At 37.0% G+C, this 12,367-nt stretch overlaps 1 protein-coding gene across 1 annotated transcript in view; it reads left to right on the top strand.

The window, feature by feature from the left end:
- Positions 1-12,367, top strand: part of LOC106869050 (receptor tyrosine-protein kinase erbB-4) — a 99,315-nt gene that overhangs the window by 25,837 nt on the left and 61,111 nt on the right. The window contains exons 2-5 of the mRNA XM_014914560.2: positions 2,554-2,913; positions 7,561-7,692; positions 9,042-9,125; positions 9,403-9,524. Of these exons, the coding sequence (XP_014770046.1) occupies positions 2,554-2,913; positions 7,561-7,692; positions 9,042-9,125; positions 9,403-9,524 (698 nt within the window). The remainder of the gene's footprint in view (positions 1-2,553; positions 2,914-7,560; positions 7,693-9,041; positions 9,126-9,402; positions 9,525-12,367) is intronic.

The raw sequence follows: 12,367 nt of genomic DNA, 5'->3' as shown, positions 1-12,367 counted from the left end.
GTTTATTTAAAAGCAGCAGAAACATAACAAAAAACTGTTACTCGGAGTTTCACGTTCCCGTTCATCGAACCGTTTTATAACAAATATATTTCTGCTGCTTTTAAATAAAGCATATTATTCTACCTCTGGTATTTGAGTACTCTTTTTTCCATCTCGTTGCACATTTATATGCTTACTCTGGTACACACACATATATATATATACACATGTATATATATCTACATACATATACATACATACATACATACACACACACTCACACATGCACATGCACATATATATGTATACATACATGGAAGATGGACGTTAAGTGATGATGATGATGATGATATGAGTGAGTGAACAAATGAAAGAAAGTGGCTCTCAACACATTTCATAGGAGTTAAATATTTTAATAACAGTTTGATTCAACTTAAAGCATCGTAGGTGCATAGGATGGGCCCTTCTCATCAGATACTGGAGGAGATGTGTTTGTCCTACGTGCCCATGAAATGTTAAGTCATATGAAGGTGAGTTGAACTGTTATTAAAGTACACACACATACACACACGCACACGCATGCATTGATCGAGCTTGGCAAGCTGCCTGTGAGAATGGTATTTGAGAATTCATGTCATTTTATAAATAATTTGTATATATGACCTAAAAGGGTTGTTTGGGTTTGAAGATTCTACAGGTCAATTGATGACCTTTTATTTATTTATTTTTAAAATTGTACTATAAAGGAAGAATTGTCGTCATGGTTACTGTTCTAGTTTAACTCCAGATCAGCTCTGATTCTGTAAATCTATTAATCAATGACACTAACTCTGTTTCTCTGATACAAACTTCCTACTTTAAAGTGACCTAAATTAAAACTGGCTTTAAAACTTTCCTGTTAATTGATGTTTCAAATACCAGCTTAATAGTGACATATCATCATCATTTAACGTCCGTTTTACATGCTGGCATGGGTTTGAGAGGAGTGGGCAAGCAAGAAGACTGCACCAGGCATGGTTTTTATGGCTGGATACCTATCCTAATGCCAGCCACCTTACAGAGTGAACCGAGTGCTTTTTATGTGGCACCAGCACCAGTGAGGTCTGTTTTGGCATGGTTTTTATGGCTGGATCATCATCATCATTGTCATCGTCATCATCATCATCATACGTCCGCTTTCCATGCTGGCATGGGTTGGATGGTTTGACTGAGAACTGGTGAGCCAGAAGGCTGCACCAGGCTCCAATCTGATCTGGCAAGATTTCTACAGCTGGATGCCCTTCCTAACACCAACCATTCCAAGAGTGCAGTGGGTGCTTTTTACGTGCCACCGGCAGTACTGGCATCGACCATACTCGGTCTTCAGTTTCAGTCAAACAAATCCACTCACAAGGCTTTTGTTGGACCCCGTGCTAAAGTACAAGACACTTTCCCAAGTTGCTGTGCTCTGGGATTGAACTCAAGACTACATGATTGAGTAGCTAGCTTCTTAACCACACAGCTATGCCTGTAATTAAGTGTATAAATATGCGTCTCATTGAATTGTACTGATGTTCGTTTGCCCTCTGCTATTTTCTCTCAATATCAGTCAACCAGATGTCACCCTTTAGCATTCAGATTCCTCTGTCAAATGTGATGCTTATTTATTCACATAGTTTTGACTTAATCACGCATTATCTTGTAGCTCCAAGGTTTCAATGATGAAATTGTTTAATTTTAGAACAACATAGTAGGTTATGTGCAAGTGGTCAGATATGGCTGGTTTGAATATAAAACAGGTAGAATATTTGGGTCAGATATGGTCAGTTTAAATGCTAAAGATTAATGGCAATTTATGCAGAATAAGTAAAATGATTTAGCATTTATTTCTTGTTTCTTGGTTTTGTTATTTATTTAGCTAAAAATGACAGATTTGGTAATGATCTGGACTAAACATATTTTATCATTCACTTCAAGCCTCTATATTCTGTGTTCAAATCCTGCTGGAGCAAGCTCTACCTTTCACTCTTTTCTCTGTTCTAGTATAATTAGTATAATTAGTATAATTAGTACCATTTGCTGTTTTGCCTTTTGCTGTATTTTCCAGATATGAGTCAACATAATATATAATATAAACATTCAAACATTGTCACTATCTTTTCAAATCCTGCTGCATTTCACATTTTTTGGCTGTAAATTATGGTCTGAAAAATTTGACTTGTATTCTGGTAAATATGGTACCTCCAGGTTAGCCCTGGTTTAGTAATAAAGCTATGATCAAGTGTGTTTCATTTGTGACTATTGACCTCTCCATCTGTATTTCTTTTTTCAGCAAATGTAATGTATCTTGGACTACATTACCCAGCATGTCTTTGCTTTTTGATAACTGTCACTTATGATTTGCAGGAGATGTAGCTGACATTTTTAGCATGTTAACTGACTATATGGAAGCTCTTTCATTGGTTCATTTATAATTAGTGTTTAGGGACTGATGTGAGTTTGAATAAGTAAGCTCTGCCTGTCTCTTACAAATTTATAACCTTGTGACTGTAGTAAATATCTTTCTAATTTGTTGAACACTTTTTCTCATTTCAGTTTGCCTTGGTACCGATAATGGAATGTCAATATCTGGAGATTCTGCTATACGCTACTCTCGATACAAAAATCGCTACTCAAATTGTACTTACGTTGATGGAAACTTAGAACTGAAGTTCCTTGACGCAGATCAAGATTATGATCTTAATTTCCTCAAAGATATTCGAATAGTAACTGGTTATGTACTTATTGCTGTTATCTATGCTCGTTATATTCCTCTTCACAGTCTTCAGATTATTCGAGGTTCAAACAACTTTGAATGGACTGATGGCAGCTTTTGCAGTCTGTGTGTGATCATGAACCACAAACCGAATGACTCAGATATCGGACTTCGAGAACTACAAATGCCAGCTCTCACTGGTGAGTCTCCACCCTTCAGCATTCAGATTACACTGTCTAATGCAATGCTTATTTATTCACATTGTTTTGAATTAATCAGACATTATTTCATAGTTTTGAAATTTTGATGATATGATTGCTTATTTTTAGAATGATGTAGGGTAGCTGTGAGAGGTCAGGTCTGGTTAGTTTGAACATTAAACAGGTAGAATATTTAGGTGAGATATGCTAAAGGGTTAAAGACATTTAAAATTCAGTAGCAGTCCAGTTAAAAATAATAATAATAAAAAAGAAAATTGTTTTCCAAGACTTGCAAGAAGTTCCTATGGACATCAGTGGTATATTGTTTCTCTCTAAGTCTTTATTATTACTAGTATTTAGTATTACTCAGCCCTTGTGGCCAATAAAGAAAACATTATTACTAGTATTATTTCTATTACTATTTGTGCTTTGAGGCTTACAGGATGTGATACCTCATCAAGCGGTGAAGCATCTCTGTTTGTGTTTTGGTCTCATCCACCATGGTGCCAGAGCTGCCTGGAGCAACCCATTGATGTAGGCAACAGAACTTCTGCAAAACAGCATGAGCTTTGCTGAGTCAGATGTTGCAACTGTGAACCAGATGTTTCTACCATTTGCAATACTTGTTCTTGCTGCACCACCTCTCTTTCTTGAGCCAGATGTAATGACTTGCTTGCTTCACAGCTTCTAAGAATTTTCTTGGAACAGCATTTCTCTCCTTTGCAGCAAGTCCAAGATTCCTGAACATTGAGTGAACCCTGGTTCCAACAAATCTAACACTTACCTCTACCAGAAGGCATATTGCCTCCAATCCATTGTTTTCACAGAATTCAACCAAGTCACTGTGTTTTCCGTCTTTCTCAAGGAAAGTATCTTTGTATCTTCAATGTTCACTTCCAGGGAACTGTCAGCTCTATCATTTTTACCTCCTTCCTTTACTTGCATCAAATGACAAAGTTAGGTCTTTTGGTGGCAAAAGTGAGAAGCAACATTTACTATCAAGGTCAACAGAGAACTTCCAAGTCTTCTTCCATACTTCTGCTTGGCTTAGTTTAATTGACTGCCAAAAAAGCAGGTTTCATTATTGATATATGGTTGAAAGGATTGCAAGTGTCAGCTATGAAAAAATGACTCCAAGAAAGAAAGGAAAAGGACTCATTGTTAAAAGTATAGTAATGAGGAAGCTTCTGTATGGTCATCTTACATGCTAGAAATAGCAGCCAAATCTCTATCAAATTACTATCAGCTTTAAAAAAGAGAACTCATATATCTATCTATCTATCTATCTGTCTGTCTGTCTGTCTGTCTGTCTGTCTGTCTATCATCATCATCATCCATCCATCATCATCATCATCATCATTTAAAGTTTGTTTTCCATGCTGGCATGGGTTTGAAGGTTTGACTGGAACTGGTAAGCTGGAGAGCTGCACCAGGTTTCAGTCTGATTTGGCTTGATTTCTACAGCTGGATACCCTTCTTAATTACCCTCCAAGAGTGTAATGGGTGCATTTTACATGCCACTGGCATGGGTGCCGTGTGCATGACTCCGGCAAGGGCCACGACTACAATTTCACAGGTGCCATTTATATGATGCTCGCAATGGCCATGACTAGGATTTCACTTGACTTGATGAATCTTCTCAAGCCACGCACATTGCCAACGGTCTTGATCACTTGTCATCACCTATCTGAGGCCCAGGATTCCACACAGTTTCTGTCTACTGAATTCACTCACAAAGCATTGGTTGGTTCAGAGCTATAGTAGAAGAGACTTATCCAAGATGGCATGAAGTGGGACTGAACTCAAAACCAGGTGACTGCAATGGAAGCTTCTTAACCACATGGCACATGGCCTTGAATTAAATTACAAATAAAATGTTGTCAAGTTGTTGAAGCACTAGTTTTTTTATTTTTCATTTTAGGGCTATGTGGGGCTACATTATCAAATCTGTCTGCCCTCTACTTAACATGGTAGGGTGTAATTTGAAGGCAGTTGAGTACAGGTTGAATGACTGCATAGAAGCCCTCTTGTTGGCTCACATGCTTTTGTTGATATTGTTATGCACTTGTTGATAACATTGATACTGTTGATCAACCGACTGGATCTATGTATATTTGATATCATGCATGTATACCAGCTTTTGCAATTTATGTTGATCCCTTATGTTGACTTGCATTACATTGAAAACAAGCCCCTTCCTCTCCCACTCCCCTTCCGCTTCCTTCCTTCCTTCCCTTCTTCTTCTTCTTCTTCTTCTTCTTCTTCTTCTTCTTCTTCTTCTCCTTCTTCTCCTTCTTCTTCTTCTCCTTCTTCTTCTTCTTCTTCTTCTTCTTCTTCTTCTCCATATAACAAACATTAAAGCAAGGATCACAAGTTTTCTACACTTTTGTTTTGTATGTGTGTGTGAATGTACACACACACAGACACACACACACACACACACACACACACGTACACACACATGCACACACATTTCGAACAGATTATGTATGTAAATATGCCAAAAGTGAATAATGTAAACTTTCAACAAACATAACAAATAAAATTAAATAAATAAACACATAAAATGAAAACAATAACAAAAAAGACATCTTTGATGTATTTCAGAAGTTTTTGATATCCATTTTTAGTTTTTTGGGAGGGAGAAGCTTTGAAAAATATGATATCTTAAGCTAGGTTTTAGATTAAAAAAAATAAATGATGGCAGTGGTGGTGGTAGTGGTAGTGGTGGTGGTGGTGGTGGTCGTAGTAGTAGTGGGAGGAAAGAACTAAAAATAAAATCTTGTTTATTACTTGCAGTATCATTGTATAAAAAAAATATGTAAATGAAAAGTTAATATTCAGATTAGGTCTCTACGGGTTAGCCCCTCTGCATTCCCCTCCAGAATCTATAGACTGCTAGATATAATAGCCAAATTCCACTCTCCCATTTGAATAGTAATAATAATAATAATAATAATAATAATAACCCTTTCTACTATAGGCACAAGGCTTGAAATTTGGGGGGAGGGTGCTAGTTGATTACATTGACTCCAGTGCATAACTGGTACTTATTTCATTGGCCCCCAAAAGGGTGAAAGGCAAAGTCGAACTCAGCAGAATTTGAACTCAGAAATGTAGTGTTGGGCGAAATACTTCTAAGCATTTCGTCCAACATGCTAACGGTTCTGCCAGCTCATGGCCTTAATAATAATAGTAATAATAGTAATAATAATAATAATATTAATAATAATAATGATGTTGATTTCGAATTTTGGTACACGGTCAATAATTCTGGGGGAGGGGTAAGTTGATTACATCAACCCCAGTGTGTAACTGGTACTTATTTTATCAACCTAAAGAGGGTGAAAAGCAATTTGAACTCAGAACATAAAAACAGGCAAAATCGTGCTAAGCATATGAGAGAGAATGTCAATAGAGAGTACAAGAGGAGAATTAGAAAGGTGTTTGAAATAGTTAAATGGAGGACACATCATTAAAGCCATAAAGACATGGGCTATACCACAGTACTGAGATACTCTGCTCCCTTTTTGCAATGGACAAAGGTCAAGTTACAGAACTTGGATATAAGAACAAGAAAGCTGCTCACAATGAAGAACACACTTGACCCTGTAAAAGTAATACCGACTGATTCTATCTACCAAGAAAGGAAGGTGACAGAGGATTACTCATCACAGAAGACACTGTTAATACTACAATTCTGGGTCTGAAAAATTATGTTGTGCGCAGAGTAAAGAAAGAATACTTATTGGCAGACAGAGATATCCAAAAAGTGACTGAAACAGTTGGAGAATTCAAACAGAAAATGAAGAACACCAGAACAAACAAATGGGAAGAAATGGAATTACATGGCTGATTTGTACAACAAACCAAAAATGCTGGAAGTAAAGAATGCTGGCTTTGGTTGATGGATGGGAAATTGAAATGAAAGACTGAAGCACTAGTTTTAGCACAACTCACAAACAAGCCCTTAGAACAAATCTGATAAAGGCAAAGATCAACAAAACCCAGTCAGATGGCTAACGTAGAATCTGCAGGAAATGAAATGAAAGTATCAATCACATTTTGTGTGTGTGCAGTATACTGGCACAAAAGGAGTATGATGAATTGAAGTGTTGGTCCAAAAGTTTTGAGACTAACATTTAGTCTGGGCTCTTTTTTTCTTGCTCCTTTTACTTTGATGTCAGGAACTTTTATGTGGTTGTTCTGCTTGTCAGAAATAGCAACTAAATTTTCTCAACGAAGGAAGGATGCCCTGGACAACAAATCTCTTGACCAGTAGATGCAGTTTAAAAGCATATCCAGGGCTAAGTAGTTTAGTGGTTTTTCCATTTAAAACAAATTTCCAATGTAAAGTGCACCAGTAATTTTATTGTTTTATCTCAAAGTAACCAGCAATCTTTTTTGTTTCGGTAGAAAGAAAAAAATTGGGAATCCTCATCCTAGATATCCAAAAAGATAGGACTGTCGTGACAGAAGTGCTTTGTTCTTCAATATCTTTGCTCCGTTAGAACTGTTTAGTTAGATAACAATTACTATTAACAAATAAAATCAAGAGCACTTGAAATTTGAGTAACAAATATGGATATCAGTTATGTTTGTGTGTCACCATTAGATTTCTTAATTATTTTTTGATTATCTTTTCAGAAATTAGTAATGGTAATGTGGTCATCTACAAGAACAATTTTCTGTGTTTCATTGACACCATAGCATGGACTCTTATAGTTCCACGAACTTCCCAAGTTGCAGTGGTCTACCATGAAACAGAAAAGGCAAAATGTAAGGTCTATTCAATGATTCTAATATTCTACGTCATTTACTTATATTTCTAATTGTTCTATTTTGTCCATCTTTCATTTTATTTCATTGTAAAACTAAATTCAAAGTTATTTACCATTTCTGCCATACTGCTACTGCTGCATTCTTAATGATAATTTTTTCTACTATAATCACAAGGCTGAATTTTGTGGTAGGGGTGGGGTTGTCGATTACTGACCCCAATGGTCAACTGGTTCATATTTTATCAACACTGAAAAAAAGAGAGGCAGAGTTAATCTTGGCAGGATTTGAACTCAAACTGTAAAGATGTGTGAAATCCTGCTAAGCATTTTATCCAACGTGCTAATGGTTCTGTCATTTTGTCCAACATGCTAACAACATTAATAATAATCCTTTCTACTAAAGGCACAAGACCTGAAATTGTGGTGCAGGGGAATATTTGATTACATCGACCCCAGCATTCAACTGGTACTTTTTTTATCAACCCTGAAATGTAAAGACAGATGAAATGCTGCATTTTGCCCGGCGTGCTAACAATTCTGCCAGCTCACTGTCTTATCAACATTACTACTACTACTACTAATAATAATGGTTTCAAATTTTGGCACAAGGCCAAAAATTTTGGGGAAGGAGATAAGTCCATTAGATTGACTCCAGTGCTTAACTGGTACTCATTTTATTGACCCTGAAAGGATGAAAGGAAAAGTCAACCTTGGTGGAATTTGAATTCAGAAGGTAAAGACAGACAAAGTGCTGCTATGCATTTCACAATTAATAATAATAATAATAATAATGATAAGAAGAAAGTTCTAAACTGGGGCCCATTTACAAGGTCATGTGCTGTTTATCTTGATACGAAGTTACCATGTTGTGCACATATGGTTGTGATGCAAGTGCCTGGTGTACTCTTATTTGACAGACAGTCATTCTAAGTATATTGGGCTTCTTATATTTGTACCCCAGCATCACTTTGATGGTATGTGCTGCTCTCACTCAATAATAATAATGATATTGGTTTCAAATTTTGGCACAAGGCCAGCAATTTCAGGGGAGGTGATAAGTCAATTGCATCGACCCCAGTGTCAATCTGGTGCTTATTTTATCTTTATTTATCTTTGAAAGGATGAAAAGCAAAGTTGATGTCAGTGGAATTTGAACTCAGAACATAATGATGGATGGAATGCCACTAAGCATTTTGCCCTGTGTGCTAACGATTCTGCCAATTCGCCACCTTACTACTACTACTACTAATAATAATAATGATATTTACTAAAAATATTTCTTCATATTATTTTATTTAAATGAAAACTGAAGTCTTTACACAATGAAACCGATGCTTCATTTTATAGGTTATGGCTGTATACATGGCTGTCACAAACTGCGGACTGATACTATTAGTTGTTGGGGCCTTGGTATAGACATGTGTCAAACACGTGAGTTTTTGCTCAGCATTTATTTCATATGAGTTTCATTGCATGGTTCCAGGTTCAGTCCCACAATATGAAACCCCGAGTAAGCATTTTCTTTTCTTTTCATACCTTGGATTGAACAATGTCTTTTAAGTGGAACGTGATTGATGGAAACTATGAAAGCACATTGTGTGCATGCATGTGTGCACACGTGCATGTGGGTATGTGTGCGTGTGCGTGTTTATTTGTGTGTAAATATATACCTATGTGATACACATGTAATTTTTCTGATCCTTTCTAGAAAATAATGGTTCAGCTTGCTCCAGTTCTTGTGCATATAGGTGCTTTGGTCCTACAAGCAGTCAGTGTTGCCATAGTGAATGTGCTGGAGGCTGTACAGGACCTACAAACAGAGATTGCTATGTAAGTAGATTGGCTTGAATCTTTTTGAGCTTAAACTGTATTATTTTATTTTCCCCATTTCTTTCTTTTCTTAGCTATTCACAGGAGGTACAATTGCGTGAGCATTGAATTCTCTTTGATCTTGATTTTTTTTTACCATTGTTCTTGTTGATCTCAGTTGGTAATGATTTTATCAACCCCGAAAGGATGAATGGCAAAGTTGACCTTGGCGGCATCAGAATGTAAATACGGACAAAGTGCTGCAAAGCATTTCGCTCAGTGTGCTAACAATTCTGCCTGATCACCACCTTTTTTGGTGATGATAATAATAATAGTAATAGTAGTAGTAGTAGTAATAATAATAATAATAATGGTTTCAGATTTTGTTACAAGTACAGCAATTTAGGGGGAGGAGGTCTATTACATCGCCCCCAGTGTTCATCTGGTACTTATTTTATTGACCCTGAAAGGATGGAAGGCAAAGTCAACCATGGCAGAATTTGAACTCAGAACAGAACAATGGTGAAATACTGCTAAGCATTTTGTCCTGCATGCTAATGATTCTGCCATTTCGCCACCTTTTTTTTGCAAAGGCAGACTAAATGCTGCAAAGCATTTTGCTTGACATGCTAACAATTCTGCCAACTTGCTGCCTTAATGATTTCAAATTTTGATACAAGGCCAGCAAGTTTGGGGGATGGAGCAAACTGATTACATTGACTTCAGTGATCAGCTGGTAATTTTTTTATTGACTTTTGTGTAAGGGTGGATAACAAAAGTAAAACAAATGTGGACTTTCTAGTTGTTAGCAATGCCAGAACCCTGAGTGTGGCCTGCTTTTCCCTGACCTCTAAATACTGTATATTTTGTGTACTTTTGTTTTCCTCTGTTATCACAGTACAAATATACTGGTCTGTAGTACCACCGTCCTCTTCTCAAGATCTTTAATCCAATGTTTGGGTGGGACCACCTCCCACTCCAAAGCAGCGGCACTGTTTATTTTTGCCATGTGCAAAAAGAAATAAGTCTTAAAAGTTTAAAGAAAGGTCAAAGAAAAAAGTCCAAAAGGAAAAAGATACACAAACAGTTAACAGAACAGTAAAAAAAATAAGACAAAGAAGTCCAAAAAATAAATAAACAGTTCAAAAAGAAAGAAAAAATCAGGAAAGATAGACGGAGAAAGAAAAACACAGCAAAAATCCAATTTCCTGGCCAACAGGTACTCCTGGCCGAAGGTGGATAGGGTCCTTGGTAAAATAAATTCAATAAATCCAAACACGAATACAGGCTACGGCCAACGGTGGCTGCAACAGCAACTGTATCAGGTTCTATTCATTCGGGCGAGGATACGCCCCTTTATTTGAAACGAATCTAAAGAATTCGCAATATACAAAAACAGCCACCGAGAGCAGGAGAAATTGTCCCAGAGCTGTATGAAATTTATTAACAAAAATTACACTATAACAAATTACGCCCAGCTCAGGTAAAACAAAATCACCTACCTCACCGACCTTCTCTGTTTTTGTTCTTTTTTTCTTTCAATGAATGGAGCGCAACAAACCCACGTCCACTCTGGTTCACCGGAAGCAAGCTTCTTACCACACAGCCATGCTTACACCTACACACACACGCACACACACACACACACACACACACACACACACACACACACACACACACACACACACACTTATTTATTTATACAATGGGCTTCTTTCTGTTTCTGTCTATCAAATTCCACTCACAATGTTTTGGTTGGGCTCAGGGCTATGGTAGAAGACACCCAAGATGCCATGCAATGGAAGCCAACCTGAAACTATGTGTTTAGAAGCAAGCTTCTGACACAGCCATGCCTATAAAATAATAAACTAAAAACATGTCTCCCCACCTCCCTAAGAACCCTCCAAAATAACAAGACTCTAGACGTTTTGTCTTTTTATATATTTTTTTTAATGCCAGAAAACAAAGACGAGGTTGCAAATGAGATGGGACAGCCACTTCAACCAATCACATTTGTGTTCTACACAATAATTGTTATAATTATGATGATGATGATGATTCTGATAATGATGAATAATTCCAATAGTTTTCCTTGAAATGTATTTCTTTCTTGTCACATTGAAACAATGCTTGATTATATTTTATCTGTCATTCCTGATCTCTCTCTCTCTCTCTCTCTCTCTCTCTCTCTCTCTCTTCCCATTTCCACTCTCTCCTTCTCCCATTTTTATCAGCCTCTTTTTATGTTTTTTCTCTCTGTCTTTGTCTGCATGTCCCCCTAGCTTTCTCTCTCTGCTTCTCTTTTCTCAGAGTTCCTTTTTTTTCTCTTTCTTCACATCTCCCATTTGGATATCAAAAGTTTAAGAAATTGTTGTTTTGAGCTTCCATAATCTATGCCATACATTAAGAGTTGTTGACAAGAAGAATTATATGGATTGACAATGTCAAAGAAAAAAAAAAATTACTAAGAGCAGGCACGGAAATGTGGTTAAAGAATCTTGCTTTTCAACCTTGTGATCTTGGGTTCTGTCTCACTATGTGGCCCCTTGGGCAAGTGTTTTCTGTGTGGCACCTTGGGAAAGTGTAGCACTGAGCCAACCGAAGCCTTGTGAATGGATTTTGGATTTGGTAGCAGGAAACTGTAAGATGCCCATTGTGTGTGTGTGTATATATATATACATATATATATATATATATATATATGTATGTACGATGGGCTTCTTCCAGTTTCCATCTACCAAATCCACTCCAAAGGCTTTGGTCAGCCTGAGGTTATAGTAGAAGACACTTGCCCAAGGTGCAGAGAAAGTTGTCATGGTGATACCTGCTCAGAGGCCTACGCAAGGTTGCAGAAAGTGTATGGA

Source organism: Octopus bimaculoides, chromosome 10, assembly GCF_001194135.2.
Source record: "Octopus bimaculoides isolate UCB-OBI-ISO-001 chromosome 10, ASM119413v2, whole genome shotgun sequence".
Taxonomy (NCBI): domain Eukaryota; kingdom Metazoa; phylum Mollusca; class Cephalopoda; order Octopoda; family Octopodidae; genus Octopus; species Octopus bimaculoides.
The sequence above is the reverse complement of the archived record's forward strand: the minus strand, read 5'-3'. Positions and strand labels throughout refer to the sequence as shown.